The 26,530-nt window shown below is 44.6% G+C and overlaps 1 protein-coding gene across 2 annotated transcripts in view; it reads right to left on the minus strand.

Annotated features, from left to right (window-relative positions):
* LOC144819826 (uncharacterized) overlaps positions 1–26,530 on the minus strand; it is a 254,614-nt gene that overhangs the window by 186,369 nt on the left and 41,715 nt on the right. For both annotated transcript variants that reach the window (XM_078677552.1, XM_078677551.1), the window contains exon 2: positions 1,091–1,145. In XM_078677552.1, the coding sequence (XP_078533678.1) occupies positions 1,091–1,145 (55 nt within the window). The remainder of the gene's footprint in view (positions 1–1,090; positions 1,146–26,530) is intronic.

The following is a 26,530-nucleotide window of genomic DNA, read 5'->3' on the forward strand; positions in this document are numbered from 1 at the left end:
TGTTTAGCCAGACTGTCACGGTTCCCCGTAGATTTTGACTGTTGAATACATCTGAAATCTGTGGAAAAAACTGAGGGTAGGAAAGGGGAAACATCCTTTACAACGCAACTTTTACAATGCACTACCATTACGACGCAACTTTTACAACGCAAGTCATTACAACGCATTGCGCTGGAGGGCGCTCTAGGATAGGGAATAGTTTAATTACTATCCAACACCTTCCCTACTATCCACGGGGACTGGAGTTGGAATAGTAAATTAAACTATTCACTATCCAGCGCCCCCCAATGCAAGTCGTTGTAACGACTTGCGTTGTAAAAGTTGCGTTGTTAATGGCGTGCGTTGTAAAAGCATGCGTTGTAACGACATACATCCGTAAGAAAGAGGTAATACTCAGGGAGATCAGACACAGAATTCTAGATTCCCCCAGTAATTCCTAAATCGTTATGATCTTCCCCTACACCTCCAGACTGCCTCATAGCTCCAGGAATTCAGGAAAGGACTCAAGATTTGGCTGTTCAAATGAACAGAGCACTGCAAAGCAGCTAGTAACTCCAGCGCCTTGAGAGTCTCAGGGGTGATTTGCCGAGCTTTATAAATCCTGATTGATTGATTGATTTCCCTTGGAGTTAATGAGACGCTCGGTATGTTTAACACTGGGGGTGAGGAATTAATCCCCCGCCATATCTGATTTCTGTCTTTCTCACTCGTACTGACGCCGATAGAGCTCCCCCAGTGAAACTGAATCTTGAACTTGAGCACACCTTGCTTATCTCCTCATAATTTGAAATCACCGAAACAATGTGAAAAAGGCTGTTGAATCAGGAGTAAGATGATAAAATAAAAAGTAATATTTCAATTGCTGCTTCAGTGCTTGCACAGGAAATTGAGGATAACTCTTGACTTTACCCCACTTGAAATTTACATTTCTTTTATGCATGTAAAGAAGCTAGAAGCATGCCACTGAAGAAGAAGCAACTTCAGTGTTTCATATCAAATGTGGTCAACATTGCAGAAAACAAATACGTCACAGTGGTGGGATTGGGAACCTTCGCCCAACTCTGCTTTGGGTGGGAATGTAGTACCTTACCTGCAAATTTCCTTCGATATTTCTTTTTCGGGCTTGAGGGAAAGAATCCAAGTACCTTTGAAAAAAGCAAAAGATTACAGAGTTTAGTCAGACTTCTTGCGTGAGAAGAATTCAGAGGTGAACACTATATTGGCTAAAGTACCATATGAGAGTGATTCTGGCCTCTCACTTGGGAGAGGGTAGCCTAGTGTTGTGATTTTTAATGGTAATTTCAAACCAAGAGATGTCCACATCCAGGGGGGAAACATCCTTTACAACGCAACTTTTAGCACGCAGTGCCTTTACAACACAGGTTTTTCAACGCAAGTCATTACAATGAATTGCGCTGGGGGCACTCTAGGATAGGTAATAGTTTAATTTACTATCCAACACCTTCCCTACTATCCACGGGGACTGGAGTTGGATTAGTAAATTAAACTATTCACTATCCAGCACCCCCCTACGCAAGTCGTTTTAACGACTTGCGTTGAAAAACCTGCATTGTAAAGGCATGCGTAGTAAACGCATGCGTTGTAACAACGTACATCCCATCCAGGGTCGAACTGGACTACAAGGCAGTCTGGCAGTAGCAAACAGACCAGTCTTCTGAGCAAGTTTTATGGCTGTGTGAGCTGGTTTTATCATGTGGTGGGCTGGTTTCATGGCCGTTTGTGGGCTGGCGCTGTAAACCGGTTTAAATAAAATCTAGACTGCAATAGGTAGCAGCAGTGTGCATCAGGCTGTGGATGCTGTTATCTCCACACATGCAACGTGGATAGACCAATTGAGCTTTGTGGGTAAAAGATCAGGGGTGTGTCAATGTATACATCTTTCTGATACAGACGGAACACAGTGAATTTCACTGCAGCATTTCTCTAATATTTCCCAAACATTGGCTACAGCCAAGCACAAATACCTGCAGTTCCCACCACTCAGAACCACCCAGCCAGCATGCTTTAACAAATTCCTAAGTTGCTCAATTTACAAATGCTGGACTCTGTGTTTTTTACTCCCCAGAACATAAATGTGGCCCAACTTCATTCTGGTGTGTGGCCTATTTTGTACCCCAGCCCTACCCTGTCCACTTACATTGAATCATTTACTAATGTATTCACTATTTGGTATGGCAGCTGGCCAGCGTCCCAGAGTCCAACCTCACAACTCTGAAGCGTGTCCTACCTGCAGAGGCCCATCTTGTTACAGCGTATTATTAATTCAACAGAATCACACATCACTGACAGAACTCCAATGGCTACCTCTACCCAGACACATCATAGTCAAGACCTGCTACATCATCTCCATGGCAGGCAATGGCAGCACTCCAACATAACTGACACAAAATCTTCTTGTGGTTCCCAAGTTTGTGAGAGCCAAATGGGGAGGCAGAGCATTTTCCTCGGTTGTACCCAGGCTATGGAATTCTCTTCCTCCCGAAATCCTGGGGCAACCTTCGATTGCTCTGTTTCGCAAAGCATTGAAAATGTGGCTTTTTTCTGAAGCGTAATTGTAGAATACCTCTTTGGTCACCACATATTATTGGACCTGCTTAGGCGCCTCGATGCCCTTGGGCTAAGTTGTGCAATATAAGATTCCCATCATTCATTCATTCATTCATCAACACCTAGCATGGCATTACCAGCCTGGACAGAAGCAAAAGCATGAAGGAAAAGAGAAGATACCAAGCCTTCTCCTGTTATGAATCAAGAGCTTAGCATGACATCTCATTCAGAAAGACATTTCTCTACTCCATTTTCAGAAGGAGCTGAAGACCCATGTTTTCAAACAGCACTATGCCGCAATTTATCCACACGTGGTGCTCTGCTCTCTAAGGAGCGCTCCACTATCAGACCCTTGTCGCTCAAATCCACCCAATGCCCGTCTCTGCCTACCTCGCCTTCTCCCACTCTACCCCTTGAACATGGTGCCTTCTGATATCACTTCCTAACAGCCCTCTTCATCTATCCTCCTCCCTTTTACTTGCTGTGCCCACCTGCTTCCTGTATTGTACACGGTCTCTCATTTTATTTATTTAATATTTTTGTAAACCCCTTAAACCGTAAATTGCCCTGTCAGATCAATGTTATATAGCTATCACTGCTTTGTAAAATGCAAAAGGACGAATGGATGGGTGTGGTATGACCTAAGTTGTTAGAAAATCATACAGTAAACAGTAATATCAGAAAAAAATGTTCAAAGGATATAGGGTAACAACCACCCTACGTTGCTAACTATGTAGACAAAAGTCCATATATATACAAAACTCAACAATCAATATCCTGAGCAAAGAAAGAGTCCATAATAAATTGATGAGTCCACACAGTTTTTCTTCATAGAAGTCTTCTTAGATCTTGTTTATTCCAAACTCGGTTCGAAAGTGGTTACTTTGGCTATCAGCAAAACAATATTTAGCCAATTACTTCAGCCAACAGCAAGACAACTCTTAGCCAACACGTGTTTCGTCTCAGTGGAAGTATCCACTGACTTCTTCAGGGCTAAAATTAAACAGGTGAGCTCACATTATAACCGATATGGCCAAAACAAAGGTTGTCTGTATATTCAATAGTTACAGAAAAAAGGGCAAAGGCAAAAGGCCACATGACTCTAGTATGTATTATCCACAAAAGAGAAAGTAAAGCAACAGATTCCGAAAAGGGTATATCACCCAGAGACACCAAGAATACTACCTCAGAAAGACACCCAGTGAGTGACTGAAATAACAGAGATGGTGCTCTGTATAAACTAATAACCGAGAAGGAACCAATAAACCAGTGCACACAAACAAGAATCTTAGGAGTATCACACTCCAGGCCAACTCACCAACTACTGCATATAGTCTGGCAACGTCAAAAGTAAACTCTTGTCCTCATATTCAATAAGTTAAAATCCCTCAATGTCATCTAAGCAAAATCCTGTAATATAATATGCTCAATCATAAGCTATAAAACTATCTTAAAAACACGAGTCTGTCAACACATTTGTATTTTTTATCTGCAAATTTCAATAAAAAATTTCAACACAAAAAAAAACCACGAGTCATTGGGTATATAAATCATCACGAAATTCGGGAAATACTAGCTATATAAGCAAAGTGTAATAGTCATTATATGCGTAAATCAAGCACCAAAGAAAATGAGTATAAAAGTGTGACAGCATATCCACAAGCCGTCAAAGTAATTCATCCCAATCCGGAAAAAATCAACTGAGAAGGCAACCCGCCCTAAAATACATCATAACTGCTGTTACCTTGAAAGCTCCGATCGGTAAGAAGAGTACTCCTCATGTAACAGTGGCGTCTGGCACTCGCGCCATCTTCAAATGTCTTTAAATACCCATCTGACTTAGGGTAAAAACAAAAGAGGGACTGGACGCAAAACTAAAGTAAGGTGTAATCAGTAAAATCGCTTTGTAGTTAGCTTTGCACCATACAAGTCTACTACCTACCTATGCAGTGCATAATTTGTAAAAGAATGAGTGCTGGTACCCAAAAGCTTTGACCAGAAGCCTGTGCCGGAGCCATGAAATTTCAGCACACCTAATACCAATGCTGCGTAGTCTTGATTCCACTTCATGCATCTTTATTTATTTATTTATTTTGAAAGTTTTATATAGCGCGAACAAGATCTTCGCAGATATTAGAGCGCTTTACAGAGGAGGGGAGCATATATACATAGATACATCAATAGTGTTAAAAGTACAGTGAGGTGATATCATAAACAATCAAGTAAGTCAATTTCAATCTTTAATCCACCACCAGGCAGTCTCTACTCCTTTATCTCATTCTTGCATGTTCCTCCTTTCGTGAATTTTTTTTCAGTCTTTCACTTCGTTCTTCTTTCCCCTTTAGTGTGTTTTCCTTCTCTTTCTCTCAGTAAATTTCTAATGAAGAAAAATAAGAGCCATTCCTCAAAAATGAGGCTGATAGGCCTATTGGCATCCACCGGCTCCAATTAAGCACTGTACATACATATCCATTTATTTATGTTTTTTATATCTATACGCACTGTGAACCAGCATGCTCACCTCATGCTACAGCATCAAAGCTCACAGATGCAACAGGCAAGATAGCATACGTTACATCAGGCGCACGCTGACCTGATAACCTGAAGACGACTGTAAGAAAACAGGCCATTTTGCAGATGCCTCCCACTTTTTGCCCCTTTTGGAATACTAGATGCTTGTTTTTGACTCTGGCAGTGCGCTGAAGCCTGCTAACCAGGCCCCAGTGCTAGAAATTTGCAATGCTGTGGCAGCAGCATTTTCTACATAATTATGGAGTTGCCACACTTGCCACCTAAGAGAGGAGTCGGCCTAACGGCTAGGGCGGTCGACCTTGAATCTGGGGAACCGGGTTCGAGTCTAGGAAACGACGCTGAACATCCTGTGATTCTGTGCAAATCACTTCATCTCCCTGTGCCTAACAAAAAGGAATGTGTCCTCATGTAACGCAACTGGCGCTATGTAAAGCGCTCTGATACCCAATACCTTCGGATCAAGTTTGCGCGATATAAAACTCTGTAAAAAAAAAAACCATCATCTTCTGCATAATTTCAAGATGTTACTACAAAAAGTTTTATTTTTTAGCTCAAATGGTACAAAAGTTACCATACAGTGGCCGCCAATCTGCAGCCCAGAGTCAAAATACCTTTAAATTGGAGATTGCTGCATTTAGGCGTTAAACTGATTCAATGAGGTGAAATCTTTGTCCCGTACAGTTAATGTGAGTAAAACTGACAACATATTGAAGTAATACTGCTTCAAAATGTGCTGCAATAGTTGCCTTTTCTTGCCCTATTTAGTCAACCCTGCTGCAAAATGTGGTCCTCGCTTGCAGCATAATTCCAGTGGCCCTGCCCAAGATGCATCCATCCTTCGAGGTACATGAGAAACTCAGCCATCCTGTATCTTTCTCCTCTTTTTTGATTCTCCAGTATCGTGCAGGATGGATGTATCCTGGGTTATGAGTAACCTGCAGTGGTGGGATGTGATCCTCCATCAAAGTACAGTGAAGATCCGTTCTTGGAAGACACATCAACACAGTTAATTACTGTAACTGACCGCTTTCTGAAGCAAACAGGCCAAGGTTGCTATTTAGAATATGAATAAAAACCAGGAACTTAATTAGTGAGAGTAAATAAGGCCCTTCACTTAGTCACCAGATGGGAAAGAAAGTTGGAAATCCCTATACTGAATGGACCAATATCCATTCAGGGTTTTGAGTTTTGAAAATACATAGGACATTGGTGGCAGCCTCAGAAAGCTTTTGTTTTATTTTTTTGAGGTGGTGGTCTTGGGGACGGGAGTGAGGAGGGATGTAGTCAGTTCTTGGCACAGAACCCCACCCCCTCAATTGGTCCACCCATTCCCACACAGTGACCCAAAGAAACCCAGAGGCATGACAGACTCTTGTGATCACGTGACGGGGGAGTACCCAGGGTCTGTGACTGGTGTCACTTAGAAACCCTATACTGCAATCACAGAGTATAAGCATGCATTCTCTTTCTATAATGTCTCAAGCAGAATGTCTAATGAAAGCTAACCAAAATACAGATGCCTTTCTGAGCAGATTTGGTTTGTGTGTGTAAAGATGCTTTTTCATGATGGAGCGGGACCCTTATATTTTAATCTCCTAATAAAATCATCACACAGAATCCCCCACTGATCGTACGAGCCTTTGATTGTCAACTTAAAGCATGTGCAAGGAGCTAACATTAGCAGTACATTTCGATTAATTGTGAAACCTGTAAGGCTCCGCAAAAATGAAGATGATATCCAAGCCATGAAGGTTTATTAGCAGATTAGTTAAGTCACAAGTCAGATTAGTTGGAAATATTTCATTACACCATTTATATTGAAATTGTCAAGCAAACTGAATCTAAGTATTATAAAGAATAAAAGATTAACCACAAAGAGAAAGCAGAATACACAAATTAAGTATTGCATAAAGAATTTCCATGTTCTAAATAAAGCAATTAGAGTAACTGGGGATTTCTGAAGGTCAGAAAAAGGAAGAAGGTGTCAATATCATATGAAATGCATTATGCTTCAAGGGAAATGAAAAAGTGTTCGAACATAAAACTTTCCACTCAGAGTGGGGATTCAGCAGAGTACAGAAACCATCTTCTCTCCCAAAACACAGGACAGGGTCTGTCTAAACTAACATATGGAACACAAATTAAAGCAACAAAAAACTTCCAGGGACTGCCAGGTACAGAAAATTCTTTTCAGCATCCCATCTCCACATCCACTGCTAAAATGTCCTTACTGCACCTCACTATCAGTATAAAACAAATAACTTTTCTTTAACTAACAAAGAATCTGATAGCACATATGCAGAGGAGGTAGAAAACAACTACTGACAAGCAGTGGCAAAAGTGCAACGCATGCACTTTGGACCTAATCACAGGCTAGGTTAATATTAAAAATCAAAATAAATGTTCAATTAATACAGTTAGCGTAAGTGAATACTGAGTACATTAAAGGGAGATATACATTTCTAATTGAAATGTATAAGTGGATTACAATTTGATTATATCCGTGGCCCTTAACTAAAGGTAAATGCGGCCACCTAATATTATTCGATTAGTATACTGCACACAGATCAATGGTTTTAACCCATGTTAAGTATATAACGTGTGTATATGATAAAGGGTGGAGCTCTAACCTAATGCTGTTCCAATACCCCCTCTAATGGCTAGGATAGCCATCACACAAATCAAGTGAACCTTTCCTGAGACCATCTCAAAATGCAGTCGATCTTACGCCTTGCCATTTCCAGCACCTTCATTTCATCATAGGCTCTACACTGTCCTTCCTCCTTTTCAAAATCTCTTGCATTTAACACACTTTCCTGCAACCAACACTTTCTTTGATTTCATGTACGTTAATTCTTTAAACATACCAAACAGACAAATCACAAAAATCAAAATAGGCCTCAATATAGCATCTAAAAGTCCACTATTTATCGTACCAAACCAACTACCAACAGTAGCGAATCCCTTTCCAATTGTTTTCCATGCATCTGATGCTACCAGATCCTTCAAATCTTGCTTCAATCCAGTAATATTCTTTGCAAACCCATGTATGTCTCTACTCTTATCTGATATGATGTTGCAAAGCCATACACCTGATAGCTAGCAGTCAGTCTTCTGTCAATTTTTTTTATTCAGATGCACAAGGTATCCATAAAAACACAATGTATATCATAGAGCATATTAATACATAATAAAAATGACAGCAATAAAATCCAAACCAGTTTAATGGTTTCTTTAATCAATACAGTACATTCTGAACTATGGTGCAGACTTATTTGGTAAGCATGGAGCTTCGAGCCAGGACAGCCGTTCTCAAAAAATCACCAACATGAAAACTTATGTCATCATCAGGGAGTTGTGACAAAAGATTAAAAGCTATCCTAAAGTCCCTGATGTTACAGATTTTAGTGGGTAAAAGCAGGCAATGCTTCATGTACCTGATATAAAAATTGCAAAAAAATGTAAAGTGCTGCATAGTCTGCCCAGATCTCACATCACAAGGGCAGGGGCTTAAATCAAGATTCTTCTGGAACACCAGTCGGAAGTCCAGTAAATATCTAACTGAGGCAGCCTAAAACTGAACATTAAGTTGCGTTCCCAGTAACACATTGCTCTAGCAAGATCTCTTGATAGGAGGTGGGGGGTCTTCTGCAACCATATGCATGTAGGCAGCCACGATGGTCTTCCCCCTTTATGCATATGGTATAATCAACACTGCATGGGGCTTACTGTACGTTTTTTTGCGTATATTAGTAGTAAGCTCAGGATCTGTAAACACATGTTGCAAACCAATCCTACGATCACTTGATTCCATGCTCGCTAGCCATGGATTTGCTAGCCCCCCTTCACATTTTAGGGAATCCATAATGATATCACTGGTCAAGCTCGCTTACTTATTTTTTCAGACTCCTAGTCATAATAAAGTGGAGCGGGCTCTAATGTAATCTTCTACAAATGGGACACCCAGTTCTTCATGACAAATTAAGTGGGATGACAATATAGTGGCCAACAGGACCAACCTACAAAACCTCTTTTCTTCATGCTGGATGGCATCTCTCTTAGAGACACCCCACACCCCAGCTCCGTATGTGGCAATCAGAATACACTGTGTTTTATAAATATGCAACAGGGGGAAAAGAGCTCCCACTCCAAATGGTAGGGGCAAATTTATGAGTGACCCAGGAAATTGATTCAACACAGTGGACACAATGATGGTGAGCTGATCACCTGAGCTCCTTGCTCCACCCCCCGCTGATGGCCGGCTGCTGGTGATGCTGCTGCCGGCGTTCTGGACGACGTGCAGGCTGGCTGGCGTTCGAGTGCCGACTTGAGGCACTTTGGTGGCTTTTGGAGGCGTCATTTTCGGCCGTTTTCGGACGCGTTTTGGCCGCGATATGCAGCGTGACTACAGCGATGGCAGCCGCAGCAGGGAGGCAGTTTCCTGATGGAGTCTCGATTTTCTGAGGCGGCAGTTCTACACACCCGTGCTCGACCTCGAGTTTTCCCCTGCATGCCTGGTTCTCCTGGTAGTTGGAAGAGTTGAGCAGGTGAGAGTGGAGGGAGACAAGGGAGCGAAGAGGGTGAGGCTGCTGATTTAATCGTCGGTTTGAAGCTGGTTGGGGACTCTAAACTGCAGTAAACTCTTTTTTTAGCCTTTAAAAAAGACCCTGGACAGATACATTTCTGCACAGTTTACTTTATCCTTTGATATATTTACGGGCGACCATCCTGATACAGAACTCACCGGGGACTCTGGGATTTCGCTGGTCATAGCGCAGTCGGCGCTTGCTTCTCCACCGGCTGTTGGTCCCCCCCGCCGCCGCGACCGGAACACCACGCGGCCGCCGAGCGGGGGACTACAGCCCCCACAATCCTTTGCCTGTTTGCTCCACCCCTTCCCGCCCACTGACGTGCCCGGAAGGCGCTGAAAAGGTCAGAGACCCATCTGGGGAGCGGGTGACCATCCTGATACAGAACTCACCCGGGACTCTGGGATTTCGCTGGTCATAGCGCAGTCGGCGCTTGCTTCTCCACCGGCTATTGGTCCCCCCTGCTGCTGCAATCGGAACACCACGCGGCCGCCGAGCGGGGGGACTACAGCCCCCACAATCCTTTGTCTGTTTGCTCCGCCCCTTCCCGCCCACTGACGCGCCCGGAAGGCGCTGAAAAGGTCAGAGTCCCTTCCGCGTCACGGGACGTGCGCGGGCGATGCCGGGCTAGAGGACCGCGGTGGACGGGACGGGCCAGCCCCCTTGGCTTCATAACAAGAGGAGGTAAAGAACCCTGGTTACGGTCCTCCCTATTGGATATGGTCTTGTGAACCTTGACATTACTAGATCTTGCTGCTGTTCCGGCGTCCACTACTTTGAACCCAGTCTCACTATGATTCGTAAGGGGGTTACCAATAATGCCCTCCCCCAGAGAGGTTTGTTTCACGGGACACTCGACCACTACTTAGATAGGACAACACCGCCCATTCCTCGTGAAACTGAGAGACCTGAGCGATACCCGTCCATAGATAGTCCATCTAACAAGCAATCTCCCTCACAGGCAGCCGACATAGTACAAAATCTATCACTACTGGAGGAATTAAAAAGTCTATGTAAAACCAAGTATGCTCCACTGGAACCGAGAATTAAGCAAATTAGCGCCCTGAACTGTCCTATGGCAAGCACATGTCCCCAGATTAGCACATCATTCCACCTAAATGATAGTCTGTTAGGTACCCCCCACTTACTATCTACAAAAGTTATCCCCCAAAACATAGTGCTCCCTCAGGCCCCCTCTGTTAAAAGAAAGAAAAATGGGGTTAAACACCAGGTAAGTCAACCAAAACAACTAAAATTGTGCTTAAGCCCCACATTGGCCGTCACCACCACCTCCCCAGAGGTTGCTGGGAAATCAAACTCTTCTGCACCTTCTACCCAGGCAACCCTATTGGCCCAGATTGACCATCTGATCAAATCTATATTATCCCCGGTGATAGAAAAAATGAACAGTCTAGGGGATAAGCTTACGGGAATAGAGGAAATGATCAAGGCCAACTTGACACTCTCAAAAAACATTGCAAGATATAACCAACCCCAGTCTCTCGCTGCCACAGAAGTGCCTAAATCAACTATACAAAGCAATAATGTCCAAATTCAACCTGTAGCCTCACCTACGTCACCTCCAAACATTCCTAGAGTAACCACTAACTCTACATTAGTAGAGCGCACTGCCGCCAGGGTAGGGTTGAGCAAAGAATCTATATTCCATAAAGGGACAGCTGCTAACTATGGCAACATGCCAAGAATATTTAATCACATAAACCTACCACAGGAGGCTGCTCCGTTTCTGTGCGTTCTCTTGGGAGTGCCAGCACTCACAAGCGGAAAAGTCGAACGACATTGGGACCTAAAAAACAAGGTTACATAGTGGTTAACAAAAAATAGACCCCTGTCCCCTAACTTGGACGGAAGAATAATGAGTGTTAGAAGGGTGGGCTGGCTAGGATCCCTCCCAAAAGACATTGTCGGCGACCTGGTGCTAGTAAAATTCAGGAATAAACACGTTGTCCCATATCTCCAAACTTGGCAGCCCCAAAAAGGAGATGGCCCTATATCCACCTGGGATCTACATGACTTTTACCCCAGCATGTTATACCTCAGCCCATTAAGATCAAATGCAAAGCGTAACCATCCGATGGGCAGAAGTGTCTGCGCTTTGAGCGGACGTAATATGTTTTAATCGATCTGAAACACTGTATAACAGTTATCTTTGACTTACACATGGAAAGTTCTTCAATAGATTAATTCTGTCTGTTATTAAATGACATAATTAAGGGGCAATTAGTTGTAATGGTATTGTTTCTAAAGCTGACCCTGTAAAATGAACGTAATCATAAAGGAAATTGCACCCAAAGGTTGGGTTCATATTTTAACTTGTAGATATTCTGTGTTATTGCAATGTATGATTTTTATGACTGTTATGCTTTTATGATTTGAAACCTAAATCGAATAAAGCTTAAAGAATCGAAAAATCGAGTGACCCAATGGCTCTTGACAATTTCATCCAACATGAGTGATATGTGATGACCACTATGCTGTTGCAGCAAAAGTGACACCTAAATATGAAAAGTGCTAGTGCATTTTAGGCTGTTTGAATCTACAGACAAGGTTTCAACTGCTGTCTCTTGGGGCCATGTGCCATGATATATAATTTGATAAAATTAGTTTGCAAATCCAATATGTCCAGAGCCCACAAAGGCATGCACAAGAAGATGCAGGACTTTTGGTGTTCGTGCATCAGCACTGCGTCGTCCGCATAGAGGAGCGAAGGGAATGACAAACCTTTAATTTTTGGAACATAGTTCGTAAAAGACATTTAAAAAAAGGGTGCAGCTTATTCATATATAGAATAAATAAAAGAGGTGCTAAAACAACCTTTGCCTCACTCCACAATTAAAATCAGCATCACCTGATACATCTCCATGAGTGCTAATTCAAATTCCGACTTTCATATCCCTGTGTAAATAATCAAAAAAGTGCACCAGGAGCAAGTACTATGTTATGGGGGGGGATCAGGCACTCTGCTAAGTTGGGGGGGCGGGCAGTTCGTAGTCCGTTGAGCAAGAGGGCAGGGAGGGGGGGAGTTGGGGTGAGGGGAATAGTTGGGGTTTTGGTCAGTTTACAGGGTCAGGACACAAGAAACAGGGCGCAAGCGCGTAGGGTACAGGTACCATGGCACGACATGCTGACTCAATATCAGTCCAATCATGATGGGTGGAGGTGATACTATGGGGCAGGCAATCCCGCTGAACATTATGTCTTGGAATGTGAGGGGCCTGGGAGATAAAATAAAGAGAGGGTTAGTGATACAGGGCATAAAGAGGCTGAATCCTGCTCTGGTTTTATTGCAGGAAACACATTTAACGGGCACAGCGACACGGGCCCTGGATAGAAAGGGGTACAGCATGGTGGTGCACTCTGAATTTACCAAAGGGTCCCGTGGTACGGGGATCTTACTGCACCGCACGTCAAAATTCATAGTCCAATCCACTAAAATCGATACACAGGGTCGCTTTGCGGCGCTACACGGAAGATGGGAGGGGAGACCGCTTAATGTGGTGTCAGTCTATGTCCCACCGGCACTGCATGCCACGGCTCTCCCAGAGCTGGGGAACTTCCTCCTGGAACTGCCGGGAGGGGACCTCATCATAGGGGGCGACTTCAACGCAGTGGCACATAACACGATGGACCGCTTCCCGGTGCGCACACAAACACCGGGGCCCTCCCGACTGCATGACTTCATGGAGGCACAGGGGTTGGTGGATGTTTGGAGGCAGTCTCACCCCGGGGACCGTCAGTACACATATTACTCGGCGGTACATGACAGCTTATCGAGAATTGATTATTTCCTCACAATGGGGGGGGGCCTCCTCACTGTAGCCGATGTTCGAATCCGTCCACGAGGGATCTCAGATCACTCCCCACTGACAATGGTACTTTCCAGTCATGAACATGCACGCAAACGCATCTACCCTATCTACCCATGCTACCTTCACGAGCCATCAATAGCCAAAACACTAAAAAGGGGCACTGAGTCCTACTTTGCTGAGAATACAGGGTCAGTGCGCTCCCACACTACATTGTGGGAAGCTTACAAGACGGTCCTGCGAGGGCAGGCCGTCTCCGCTATAACACACCATAAACGCACGAAGCGCCAGACTCTGCTAGACTTGGAGGACCGACTGGAACAGGCCACACAAAATCATGAGAGGGACCCGACCGACCACACGCGGCACGTGCTCCGGCTGTGTCAACAGAGTCACGCAGACCATGAGCGCCGCAGGGCAGCGGATGCAATGGCAGCAACAACGAACAGGGTGTACGACGTGGGCGATAAGGCCGGAAAACTGTTGGCCTGGCTAGAGAAGAAAAGGGGGGGACAAAAGGCCATTCTGCAGCTGAGGGACCCGGACGGAGTGCTGCAGACCAGCCCGTCAAGGATAGTGGAGGTACTGGCGGAATACTTCCAATCAGTGTACTCCCCTGACTTCGTAGTTACCCAAGAAATAGCAGTGGGGTCACTAGAGGGCATACATACTAATACTTTACCGCAGGATAAAAGGGACGAGCTAGACTCGGACCTGACATCAGAGGAGATACGGGCAGCGATAAAGGCGTTACACCCTGGGAAGGCGCTCGGCCCCAATGGGGTGCCGATTGAGTGGTACAAAACCATGGCCGAGACGTTGTCTACGCCCCTACTCCGAATGTACAAAGAGTGTCTGGGAGAGGGGCGGCTACCACCCGATCAGCGTACGGCCACCATAATAGCGATCCCAAAACCAGGTAAACCACCGGAAGACTGCGGATCATATCGCCCAATATCTCTCCTTAACGCAGAGAGTAAAATCCTGGCGAAACTGTTAGCCAATAGGTTGCTGCCGCAGCTGGCGCACCTGATACACCCGGACCAATCGGGGTTTATGCCACACAGGAGTACGGCAATGAACCTTCGCCGGCTTCACGGCGTAATGGCACGCGCCCCACTGCTCGAGGAACCAGCGGCGGTGCTCTCCTTGGATGCCAGGATGGCGTTTGACATGGTGGAGTGGAACTATCTCCTGGCGGTCCTGGCACACATGGGTTTCGGCACGACATTCATATCGTGGGTCAGGCTACTATATACTGAACCCGTGGCGCGAGTGACGGCCAATGGCCACATATCGAGTGAATTCCCGCTAGCGAGAGGCACGAGGCAGGGATGCCCACTCTCGCCGTTGTTATTCGCACTAGTTTTGGAACCCTTGGCGACAGTCGTCAGGACCACACAGCTGCTGAAGGGCATTCAGTGGGGAAGCGACTGGGAAGACAGGGTCTCCCTGTACGCCGACGACATGTTGGTCTACCTCACGGACCTCGAGCAGGGGGTGCCGGCCTTACTGGCCTTATGCGAGAGACATGGCACGGCATCAGGATATAAAATTAATTGGTCGAAATCAGTACTCTACATGCTGAATGGCACCCCACCGCCCCTGACGGCAGACTGCCCGTTGCTGATCGAACCCCTCTCCTTCAAGTACTTGGGGATCCACATCACCCGGGAACATGCGACCTTCCTAGACATGAACCTCAAGCCACTGCTAGATAGGTTCAAGGCAGATGTGCGACACTGGAAGTCCCTCCCTTTGACATTGCTAGGCAGGGCGGCGCTTTTCAAAATGATGGCACTGCCACGCTTTCTGTATGCCCTAGAAAACACGCCGGCTATTGTTCCACAAACGTTTTTCAAACAGGTAGCGGCGCAAGTATCAAGCCTACTGTGGGGTGATAAACCGGCCAGAGTCGCGCATGCGAAACTGGTAAAGGACTGGTACAGCGGAGGGATAGCGCTCCCACACCTTGAATTGTACTACTGGGCAGCGCACCTTAAAGTGATTAATCAGTGGCTACATGCGCCACAGAACGATCCCGCGTACATGGCTGACAGGAGGCAACTAGGCATAAAGACTCTGATAGCACCGTTATATAACAAAAGTTTGTTAACGAAGTTGATCGGCCCGACCAAACACACGGTGACTCTGTGGTATAAAGCTCAGAGGCGACTGGGATGGGAGGGTGTGATCACCAAGCTAACGCCACTATGGGATGCCAAGAGCCTGGGTAACTTGCGACGTAGTAAGGGGTTTGACCAATGGGACGACATTGGGATCTCCACGGTGGGGGACATGTGGACGGGGGAAGGGGTGATCTCCTTCGCGGCCCTGAGGGAACAATACGAGATGGGAATAACTGAAACATACAGATATGTACAGATCAGACATGCACTCCTATCTGTGATGGAGCCGGGCACCGCGATCCCAGAATCGGCTCCGTTAGAGGACCGGCTTCTGACAGACTACATGGAAGCAAGTGCTACCTCACTCACATACCGCAAGCTGATTAATAACTTGCCAGACCCACTGGTAAAACTGAAGGAACGTTGGGAGGAAGAGGTTGGGGATCTGGATGAGGCTGACTGGAATGCAGCACTGGCATCGCCCAAGGAAGCGGGTATATCCACACGCTTTCGACTAGTACAGTTTAAGGTCCTACATAGGGTCTATTACACCCGCACGACACTGCACAGGATCAGGAGGGCTGAGCACCCCTACTGTCTGAGGAATTGTGGGGAGGAGGGTACGCTGTTCCATACGTTGTGGGACTGCCCAAATATCCAGGGTTACTGGCGGAGAATTACACGCACAATGGGCCAGACCTTGAACACCTCAGTGATCCCTGATCCCAGAGTATGCCTACTGAATGTATGGAAGCCGACAGACCTCACACTACACGGGAAGGGATGGGTCATCATTGGGATGATGTTAGCGAAACGTGACATAGCACTGAACTGGGGAGCACGCACCACCCCGACCCTGAATCAGTGGAGTAGAAACATGGACATGCTAATGATTACTGAAAGGGCAGTCTACCAACAGAGGCTCAACCCACGAAAATGGAATAAAATATGGTCACCGTGGAATGTATATAGGGGGGAGATATGTGAGCCACTACCCAAGGATGAAGAGACTGATAGTGAAGGGGACGAGGAGGAGTTAACATGAAAGGGAGGAGTAGGGGTGGGACAAGAGAAGTAGGGGGAGGCGGGATGTTTGAGCCTGATGAAAAGGAATGAGGATGATACCAGTCGGGTAATGTACAATATTAAATGCCTAGGGAAACCTATACTCAAGCGAGAATGTTGAATTTTACTATGCAAACTGACAACTGTTGAGACCCTGTTTATGGTTTAGTTGTAAAAAGTAACAGCTTATTTGAATAGTTGCATGAGTGGCTGTTTACGGCAGAATGTTGATGCCGCGATATGACATAATGACGGTGCATATTATCCTGGTTTCTGCAACAATAAAAACAAGTTTTAAAAAAAAAAAAAAAAGTGCACCAGCGCCTCACCCATCCCACAGGAAACGAGATTAGCCCATAGCTTTGAGCGATTACACAATCGAACGCTGAAGTGAGGTCCATTAAAAGCCAGGTATAAAGGAAATTATTTGGCTACAATATATTTCCCAATGACCAGATTCAGGTTCAGACAGTGCTCGACTGTCCCAACCCAGTTTCTAAACCCGTATTGATATGGATACAGAATGGATTAGTCCTGTACCCAATCCTTAATTCTGTTGTACAGTACCCTTCCTAAAATTCTACTTGTAGTGTCAATTAGGGATATAGGTATGTAGCAACCCGTCTTCCTTCCCAAAAATTGGGACTAAGATAGAAGTTGTCCATTATTTTGGAAATGGAGTTAGCAAGATTATTACAAATATTTGCTAGCAGGGGGGCCCAAAAATATGGGATGCACTTTATAACATCAATTGGAACGCCATCAGGGACGGGTGCCTTACCACAAATACTCTAGGTAATAGCATATTCTACCTCACTCAGTGGTAACCGGATACCTGCACATTTATTAGGAACCGGGGTGTGGGTGTGGGGAGGGGGGTTCACTCTTGGCTGCTGCAGAAGCACACATATTTGTAAAATGCACCTCCCATGTCTCACTAGGGATATGTCAACTATTTGTGGAGACTATTTGATTCCTTCATTTCATTTCAGTTACTGCAGACCAAAATAATTAACTATCCTTCTGATATGCTGCAGATACTAAAGTTTTCCACTTTTGGGCTAGCACCTCCCCCCTCCACCTGGTAGTGACCTCCTTATAATGTCTTCACAGCGAAGCCACCCTCATGGCTGCCCTAGGTTTCGTTGTGAAAACCCTGCCTAGTGAGAAATTAACTGCAGAGCACTTGTGGTTAAACCACATAGGTTCATTGTTTGCGGGCCGGGATGGTTTTAATAAAAGCTTCCTTATGTTGATACAGAGTTTATTAAAAGCACCAACCACCTGATGATCTATATCCTCTTCCACTAGGCAAGGCCAGTCCTACCAGTTACATGTTCTCCTTAATTCCTTTAATACAAAAATTGGATGTATCCTGAAGCCTCCAAACCAACCGTAACCCATCTGTAGATGGCTCAAGGTTACCGGGTACTCAGTCCACTCTGAATTGCGACTTTGGGGACATTAAGATTGCTACCTCAATAGGATTATGAGCCTCAAAGTTTGAGGGAACCACTTTCCCATACATCAAAAGCTCTGTCAACTTAGTCGATATAAAAAAAGTAATCAATTGTAGAGGAGCAACCTCTTCCCCTCTAAGTGGGTATTAATACATCATTACAACCTGCTGTGTCCATTACGTTATTCAAATCGTGGGAAGCCAAGTATGACACAGCTCTAAGCCTCTAGTGTCTGGGCGCGCCAAGGGGTTTACGGGGATATTTGCCACAACTCCTTTGACAGAACTCACAAAATTAGTCTGAGAATGAGCCTTGCATTAAAATCTCCTGCCAAACAAAGCCCAACAGAGTGCCATTTATTTACAACATTGCTCAGCAGCGAGGCGATATAATCAAATAAAATTGGAAATTTGCTGTTGGAGGTATTGATAAAATCATTATTAGATACAAAGTCAAACCCTTCATATTTCACGAAATGAAAGCTGTTGTTCGAAGTCTCGATTGATCTAGCACAACTCTCAGCAGAGAGGTTCACCCATGTGCCTAAACTTCCTGATGTGCCAAATCAAGAGGTAGTTGCCGCAATACTGTAGCACTGAAAGCCACCAATTATCAAATTCTGAGTGGCCCAAGTTTCTTGAAGCATGATAATATCATATTGGCTTATAAAGATTTGCCATGCAGACAACACTATTTTCGATGGAAGCCCTGACACATTCCAACTTAATTTCTTTAACACAGAATCACAAGGGTCCTTGGTGCATCCAGAAAATGGGGAGGTAACAACTTTGGGCATTTTGACTATCACGGTTACCGCTGTTTTCTTTCTAGTTGCGGACATTTATGTTCCAGTCATTCTACCTCATCAAGCTCACCTAGGGCAGGGATCCTGATCTGACAAATCAATAGAGACCCAGGATTATGTCGTCAGGTGGGCCATACAGGAAGCTTATCATACTTGGTTTATAAAAGTAACCTAAGAGGAATGCACAAATTCTGGTGCCATTACAAGCTCTATCCTCTTGTGCCTTCTGTATATTTGTATATTTTTCACATAGAATGGTTTACGAAAATGTACTAATTCTGTCCTCATCACTATTCTAGCTTGATCGGCCTACCCAGCCAGCTCTCCGCACACTTATAATTTCATTCATCCACTTTGGGTTAAAATGTTTGTGCTTGACAAGCCAGTCACTGGTTTTATTTCGTAGCTCCTCCCATGATTCCTATTGGCCAGGCCTGAGAGGGGGAACACCTGCCAACAGTGAGACATAGGGGCATGCTGTGGGGGCAGATTCAATGTCTCTTTATTGGGATTGAGGCAATCTACAGTTAGATCTTGATTAAACACTCTGTCCCCAGATGGTCTAAAATTCGATGAGTTTATATGTTCAGTACTAGATTTTACAAAATTCCTACAAGGATTCTGTGTTAATCCAGAGGGTTATGCAGGTTCAATAACATTAACTGTCACTTTGTGACAGGCGATAGCTTTTGTTTGTAATGATGATGCACCTCTGCTTACAAAGGCATTTAGCTGGTTAGGTACTTCTATCAAATTGCTGTCAGTGTGGTCCAAGCGCTCTCTAATTGGCTTTAATTTCTACTCTAGGATGGCACAAAATTTGTAACATTGGGTATCGGAGTCAAAGGAGTTGGGAGCTACAAGGGATGTATGATGTTACAATGCATACTTTTACAACGCACACCTTTACAACGCATTTTTTACAACGCAACATCCATTACAACGCATTCCATTACAACGCATGCCATTACAACAAATTTTTAAAAACTACCTTTACAACGCATTCCAACACACTGCATACTACCTTTACAACGCATACGATTACAACGCATAACATTACATTGCATGTATGGTAAGTATTAGATAGTGTAGGGGTAAACATTACTATTCTAACTCCAGGGGGGTGCAACAGTAGGGTAAGTGTTGGATAGTGTAGGGGTAAAAATTACTATTCTAACTCCAGGGGGTGCAACAGTAGGGTAAGTGTTGGAAAGTGTAAGGGTACTATGCGTTGTAATGTTATGCGTTGTAATGGTATGCGTTGTAATGACATGCGTTGTAGTGGTATGCGTTGTAGTGTCATGCGTTGTAATGGTTGCGTTGTAATGGCATGCGACGTAATGTATGTTGCGTTGTAAAAGTTTAGTTGTAAGGGTAGTGCGTTGTAAAAGTTGCGTTGTAAAGGTTGTTTCCCGTTACAAGGGTTGCAGAGTCTGACGTCTGAGTTGACTGTGAACGGTTCTGTATCTGAAGCCAAGGGGGAGTTGTCCCTGATGCTGGGCATTGGAGTCTTTCCTGTAAGCTTTTTCCTATTAACAAGAGGCCCCAACTGTGGCAAAGTATTGGGAGGGCTATGAGGTTCCGAGTCTGACCCTTCGTTGCCATTCAAGGGGCCATTCACGGGACCATGGATGTCATGTGTAGTACCCATATTTGTCGGGGACCCAGAATCAGAAGACCTCAGTACACTGCCAGTGGTAGGAAACGTGCCATCAGATTCTGGTAATGTAGGACAATGTTCTAATGATAGCCTGCCCAGTGTTCGCGTGAGTCTAGAACACCCTCGCCCATTTGGCCACTCGTTTCCGTCTCAGGCCGTCTAATCAGACCGCTCAGCCCTTCGCCAGGATTAGTATCAGCCCCCACTTGTGCGTGTCGCTGGGCCTGTTTAGTGACTTCAGACTCACTCACTAGAGGCTCAGGACTCACAATAATTTCACTCAATTTAGGATCTTGAACTACAAATGGACTCTGAGGCTCTCGATCACTCTCTTCACCCCCTCTGCTCCTTTGGGGTGACCTAAAAGCTGTTTTTGTGGATCAGAGACAGGAGTTGTCACTTTCTCCAGCAGACATCTCACTCGCTGAGTATGCGATGCATGCTTCCAGGTAGGCAGTCCTCCACACTTCAGAGCTGTGTTAGTCACAAGGATCACCTGGAAGGGTGCCTTCCAGTGGGGCTCTAGGGACGACTTCCAAACATGTTTTTTGATGACCACCCAGTGTCCTGAACTGAGGTCATGACACTACTCCTGGTACGGGAGAGCAGGGACAGCTCCAACCTGATGAGAGGTAGAGCTCACCACATCAGCCAGTTCTATGCAGTAGTCAAGATTCATATAATCTATGATATTCACAAGTGCATAAACAGGCACAGCAGGCAGCCTAACGGCTCGGCCCATGATGATTTCATGGGACGATAATCACGTTTGCTGGTCAGGAGTACTTCAAAGACTCAACAACACCAATAGCAACGCTAGCGGCTGCTTCATAGAGGTAGACACAGACACCTTCACCAGCTGAGATTTTAGCATTTCCCACTTTCACAGAAGATAGAAAGTGCAATCTTCCATTCCCAACAAAACAGTTTCAGCAGGGAAGACTAATACAAGTTTTATTTAGCTGTTTGTGGGCCTGTTTTGTGGTCTATTGGAATGTTTTTAGGTTGCAGCCTACAAGACAGCTGTGTGTTATGTGTAAGACATCTCGGGGAGTTTCAAAAAGTTGACCTTTGAATGCATTCTGTCCTTTGCTTGCCCTTGGCTTTGCGGTTTGTAACTTATGTTTTTTTGCTTTCCATTTGCTGGCTTTATTTTCTTTAAGTTGCCCAGATTGAGTTTGTACTTCCCTACACCAAAGCTGTGTTTACAGTATTCTTCCATGAACTTGTTTTCTGTAAGAAACAGGCCTGTGATTCTTTTTTTTTAAAACAGTTTTTATTAAACAGTTTGCAGAGTATTTCAATGACAATGGACTATGCTCATCTTGTAAATACATTGTTGCCAGAAGCACATCTAGTCTTACATTGCATACGGACCAACACCTTCATCACATTTCCCCTTCTCACCCCTCGCTCTCCCGTGTGGGCAAATTGCAGAAGATTATACATCATGTTTTGCTCAATCACTGACATCTGAATCTGAATCTTCTGGTGGAGGGGGTTCACATATCCCTTCTCGGTAGGAGTTCCATCCCCCCCACACCCTCTCCCACTTTTTCAGACATTCCCTATGAATATAGAGCGACCGCTCTGCAACCATGGCTAAGTCCATATCTCTGCACCACTGAGTGAGAGTGGGCCCAATCCTAGAACCCCAGCGCTGCGCGATGTTCCTTTTGGCGAGTGTCATACCTAATGTCACCCAGTCCTGGGCCGTCCTGTTTAAGTCTGTTGGGTCCTAGATATTGAGTAGGCAGCACCTTGGACTTGGCAACACAGTGATCATCACCTGGGAGAGCGTCCTCATTACTGCCATTCAGTATTCCACTATCTTGGGGCAACTCCAAATGGTATGATAGAACTTTCCTGTTTCCCCACATTCTCTAAGACAGTGCGGCGCATCCGCCCTACCTATCCTGTGGAGAAGTACTCTTGTATAATACGTGCAATGCAAGATTTTGAGCTGCACTAATCGTAGCCTGGAAGGAATGGCAGCTTCCTTAGGGGAAGCGAGCGCCTCTCTTCATTCCGCCTCATCGATTTCTCCTACCTCTTGCTCCCACTTAACTTTCAGGGTCACTGTAAGATCTGGTCTATTGTTTATTATTTTCTTATATGTTAGTGAAATTGCTTTTTTCTGTAGGTGATCAGTCAGGAGTCTGTCCTCCAGTGGCGAGAAGTCTTCCGGGTTCGAGTCCGTTGGTATCAGTGTCTGTAATGCATGTTTAATCTGTATATATCGGAACTTCTCAGTTTCCGCCAGATCATATGTGGCTTGTAGGTGAGCGAACATGACCACCCTTCCTTTCTGCCATAGGTCCCCCACCGTCGATATACCTATGGAGTCCCCGGCTCGGAATCCTTTCGTATTTCCTAGCATCCCCAGTCTCTTTGTATCCCACAGTGGCGTGGCCTTCGTGACCACCCCCTCCATCCTAGTTCTCGCTGTGCCTCGAACCACACACGTACGGTGTGTAGTGTCGGTCCCCTGATCGTTTGTTTCCTTTTTTTATTGTACAAGGCGCTCATAATCCCTGACGCCCCCAGGAGATGTCTGTCCAGCATAAACGCCGGGTCTTCCTGAGGAACATGTAGCCAGGAATTAATCGCAATTAATTGGGAAGCCCAATAGTATGCTTTAACATCTGGCAGGGCAATCCCGCCATCGTACCAGCTTCTAGTGAGTTTTTGGAGTGCTATACGCGGTGCCCGCCCGTTCCAGAGTAACGTTGTTAGCTCTGCATTTATTGCTCCAAAGTAAGCCGGGGGGACCGGAAATGGCGTATTTTGTAGCGCGTATAGAAATCTTGGAAGCGCTACCATTTAAAAGAGTGCCGCTCAGCCCAGAAGTGTCAAAGGCAGCATGCGCCAGTGTTTAAAGTCTTTTTTAAATCTCGTCAGGGGTTGCATTAGATTTCATTCAACGAGGTGCTCGTGATTGTGCGTTATAAATACCCCCAGGTACTTAAACCTAGTGGTGACTATCTGCAGTTCGCATCCTCTCGGCAGGGGACCCTTCAGAACATACAGCAACAACTTGTCCCAATTAATGGTGTATCCTGACACCCGCCCATAGACCTGTGAGAAGTGTGGCTCAATGGTTAGAGCGGCAGACCCTGATGCAGAGGTATAGCCCGGGACCAGGGTTCAATTCCTGCCTCGGTGGGTCTTGGGCTCAATTTCCTCGGACCTGATAATTCTCGCCTCGGTGCCTATTCTAATCATGGGTCCCACTCTGCAACTCTGGGCAATAGCTTGCTTAATCTCCACAACGGCCCCAACAACGCTAGGATGCCTGGCTTCACCTTGGGGTTGCCCAGGAGTGGGCACTTCACAGGGAAAAGCCAGGAAGGGTTCCATAGCGGTATGCGTACAAGCACCTGAGATACCCCTTCGGTGGTCGATTCGGGCGCTATACAAATACTACTACATTTACATACATTTTTGTTCTTATTTCATCACATTTGCAGGGCATTCAAACACCGCAGTGAAATGTTAAGCTGTGTCTTGGAGAGAGCCTGGTGTTTATTTTGCTTTCGACTGATTTCAAAGTGAGATCGCTTACAGGAAAGAGGAATGCAGAGTACTTTCTCTATGGAGCCTGCTTGTGCCCTTTCTTGATTTTATTTTAGACATAGCCATCTCAAAAGGTATCTTGTCATTCAGCTACACAAAACATTTGCTTTTCATTTGTGGGGCATGAAGTTCACTATTGGCATTGTCAGGGTGGGTGGAAGCATGAAAGTTTCTAAAATCATGTTTGAAAAGAATTACTTATAAAACAACTTGAATTGATTTAGTCTTATGTACTAGTTACTTGCTTTCTTTCAAGTGGGTTAACTTGTAAATAAATGCTTGCCTGTTTTCAACAGGGGACCACATGAAAAGTTCAGGAGAGCATTTTCAAACCGCACTGATTTAGCCTGAGTACTAATACTACTAAGGTAAAACAGTTCTGCATGTGAATGAAATACATTTTGGGAATATTTGCAGAGACTTTTTCACATTTAGCAAATTTTTTACAAAATTCCTCTTCTTTGGCGAGTTTATTTAATTTATTAAACTGCCTTTTTAGGAACAAAATACAGAAATGCATTTCAATCTCAGTGTCAGCCTAACATATGGTGATCTTGGGCAATGTTTAAGGCACATTCACTGTCAAGCACAGAATAAGATATTTTCACAGGAAAGACCCAGCCAAATTGTAACACAATTTAACAAAGCTTTGTTTTCACTTTGATGTTTAATTATATGCTTAATTTATGACATCTGTGGGAACTCATTTTGGAGAGTTGGAGAAGATTAAAGGCACTTTTTATTTAAGCTTTTGTGTTTATATTTAGCTACACAATAATTATGTATTCTGTCTGCAACTGTGCCTTTTTCGGAACACATATATTACTGGATATAAACAGTTGTCTCATTTCTCCATGCAGGCGCTAGGGTCATGATTTGACTGGTGCAGCAGGTGCAGTGACACAGGGGCCAAAAGATCTAGGAAACCCACTTAACACTGATTATTGCCATATTTTACTATTAAACAAGCAGTTACAAGTTCAATTATCTTGCAGGCAGTAGGGCATGATTTGAATGCTGATGCAGGTGCAGTGGCACATGGGCTGAAAGGTCTTGAAAACCCACTGAATACCAATATTGCTATATTTTATTACTAAACAAGCAGTCACAAGCACAGTTTCCTTGCAGGCACTAGGGTCAGGGTGTGAATAGAGGAGTAGGAGCAGAGGCCCTGTGGCAAAAAGATCTAAGAAACCCCCAGAACACCGATTCTTGCTATATTTTACCACTACTCCCAACTTGAAACCAGATTTAGCTGATATCTCCCCTCTCCCTATCGATAGTCTGCGGTCCCAGTGCTCCCTGTGGTGCAGTGTGATGACCACCTCCTCTATCGCCGCTGCCGCTGCGCTTCCAGACGCTTCCTCGCTCCCTTCACAGGCTTACTCCCTCGCAGTCTTCCTTTTCTCCTCACCTAGGACACTGGCATGCCTTAAGAGTGTAGGGATCACCTTTATTCACACTACGAGCAGCTTTTATAAAAAGCACTTAAAAGTTCTATAAAGTATTTCAGCGCTTTATAAAAGCACCAGTTATATTGCACAAAGAAATTTTTAATGGCACTTGAGGAATTACATGATTTGGTCAGGATCAAAGGATGTTGAGCTTATACCGAGACTCAAACTTGGTTTCCCAAGTCAACAGCTCTTTCTGTTATTTCATATCTTTATTATAGTTATCTGCAACATGTACAAAAAACATTGACAAAGACAGTAGATGTCACATAGCTGAAAACTATTGTCTTTGCCAATGCTTGTTCTTTATTATTACATATAATATGATTACGAAAGTGTCTTCAACATTTGATTTCATTCTAATGTTGTTGATGTAGAATAGCAACCCAGGCCACACAAAGGGTGCACATAACTGACGTGCCTCCTAGTTCACTATTGACATTGTCAGGGTGGGTGGAAGCATGAACATTTCAGAATTCATATTTGAAAAGTGTTCCAAAAAAAAAATAATACTTGCACTGATTTAGGGCCTGATTTAGATATTGGCGGATGGGTTACTCAGTCACAAAGGGGACGGATAACCCGTCGGTCGAAATCTAAATCCCATAATGTCCTGTAGGATTCATATTTCAGCGGACAGGATATTCATATCCGTTGTGACGGAGTAACCCATCTGACAATATCTAAATCAGGCCCTTAATCTGATGTACTAATACTACTAAGATGAAACAGTTCTGCATGTGAATAAAAAAAAAATGTAACATTTTTCAAGAGACTTTTTTCATATTTTACACGTTTGTTGCAGAATGTCTTTAAAAAGGAAGGTGGTCCAAAAGTTAACTGTGCAGTACACTCTTGCTACTTG

Source organism: Lissotriton helveticus, chromosome 2_1 (assembly GCF_964261635.1).
Source record: "Lissotriton helveticus chromosome 2_1, aLisHel1.1, whole genome shotgun sequence".
Lineage (NCBI taxonomy): Eukaryota > Metazoa > Chordata > Amphibia > Caudata > Salamandridae > Lissotriton > Lissotriton helveticus.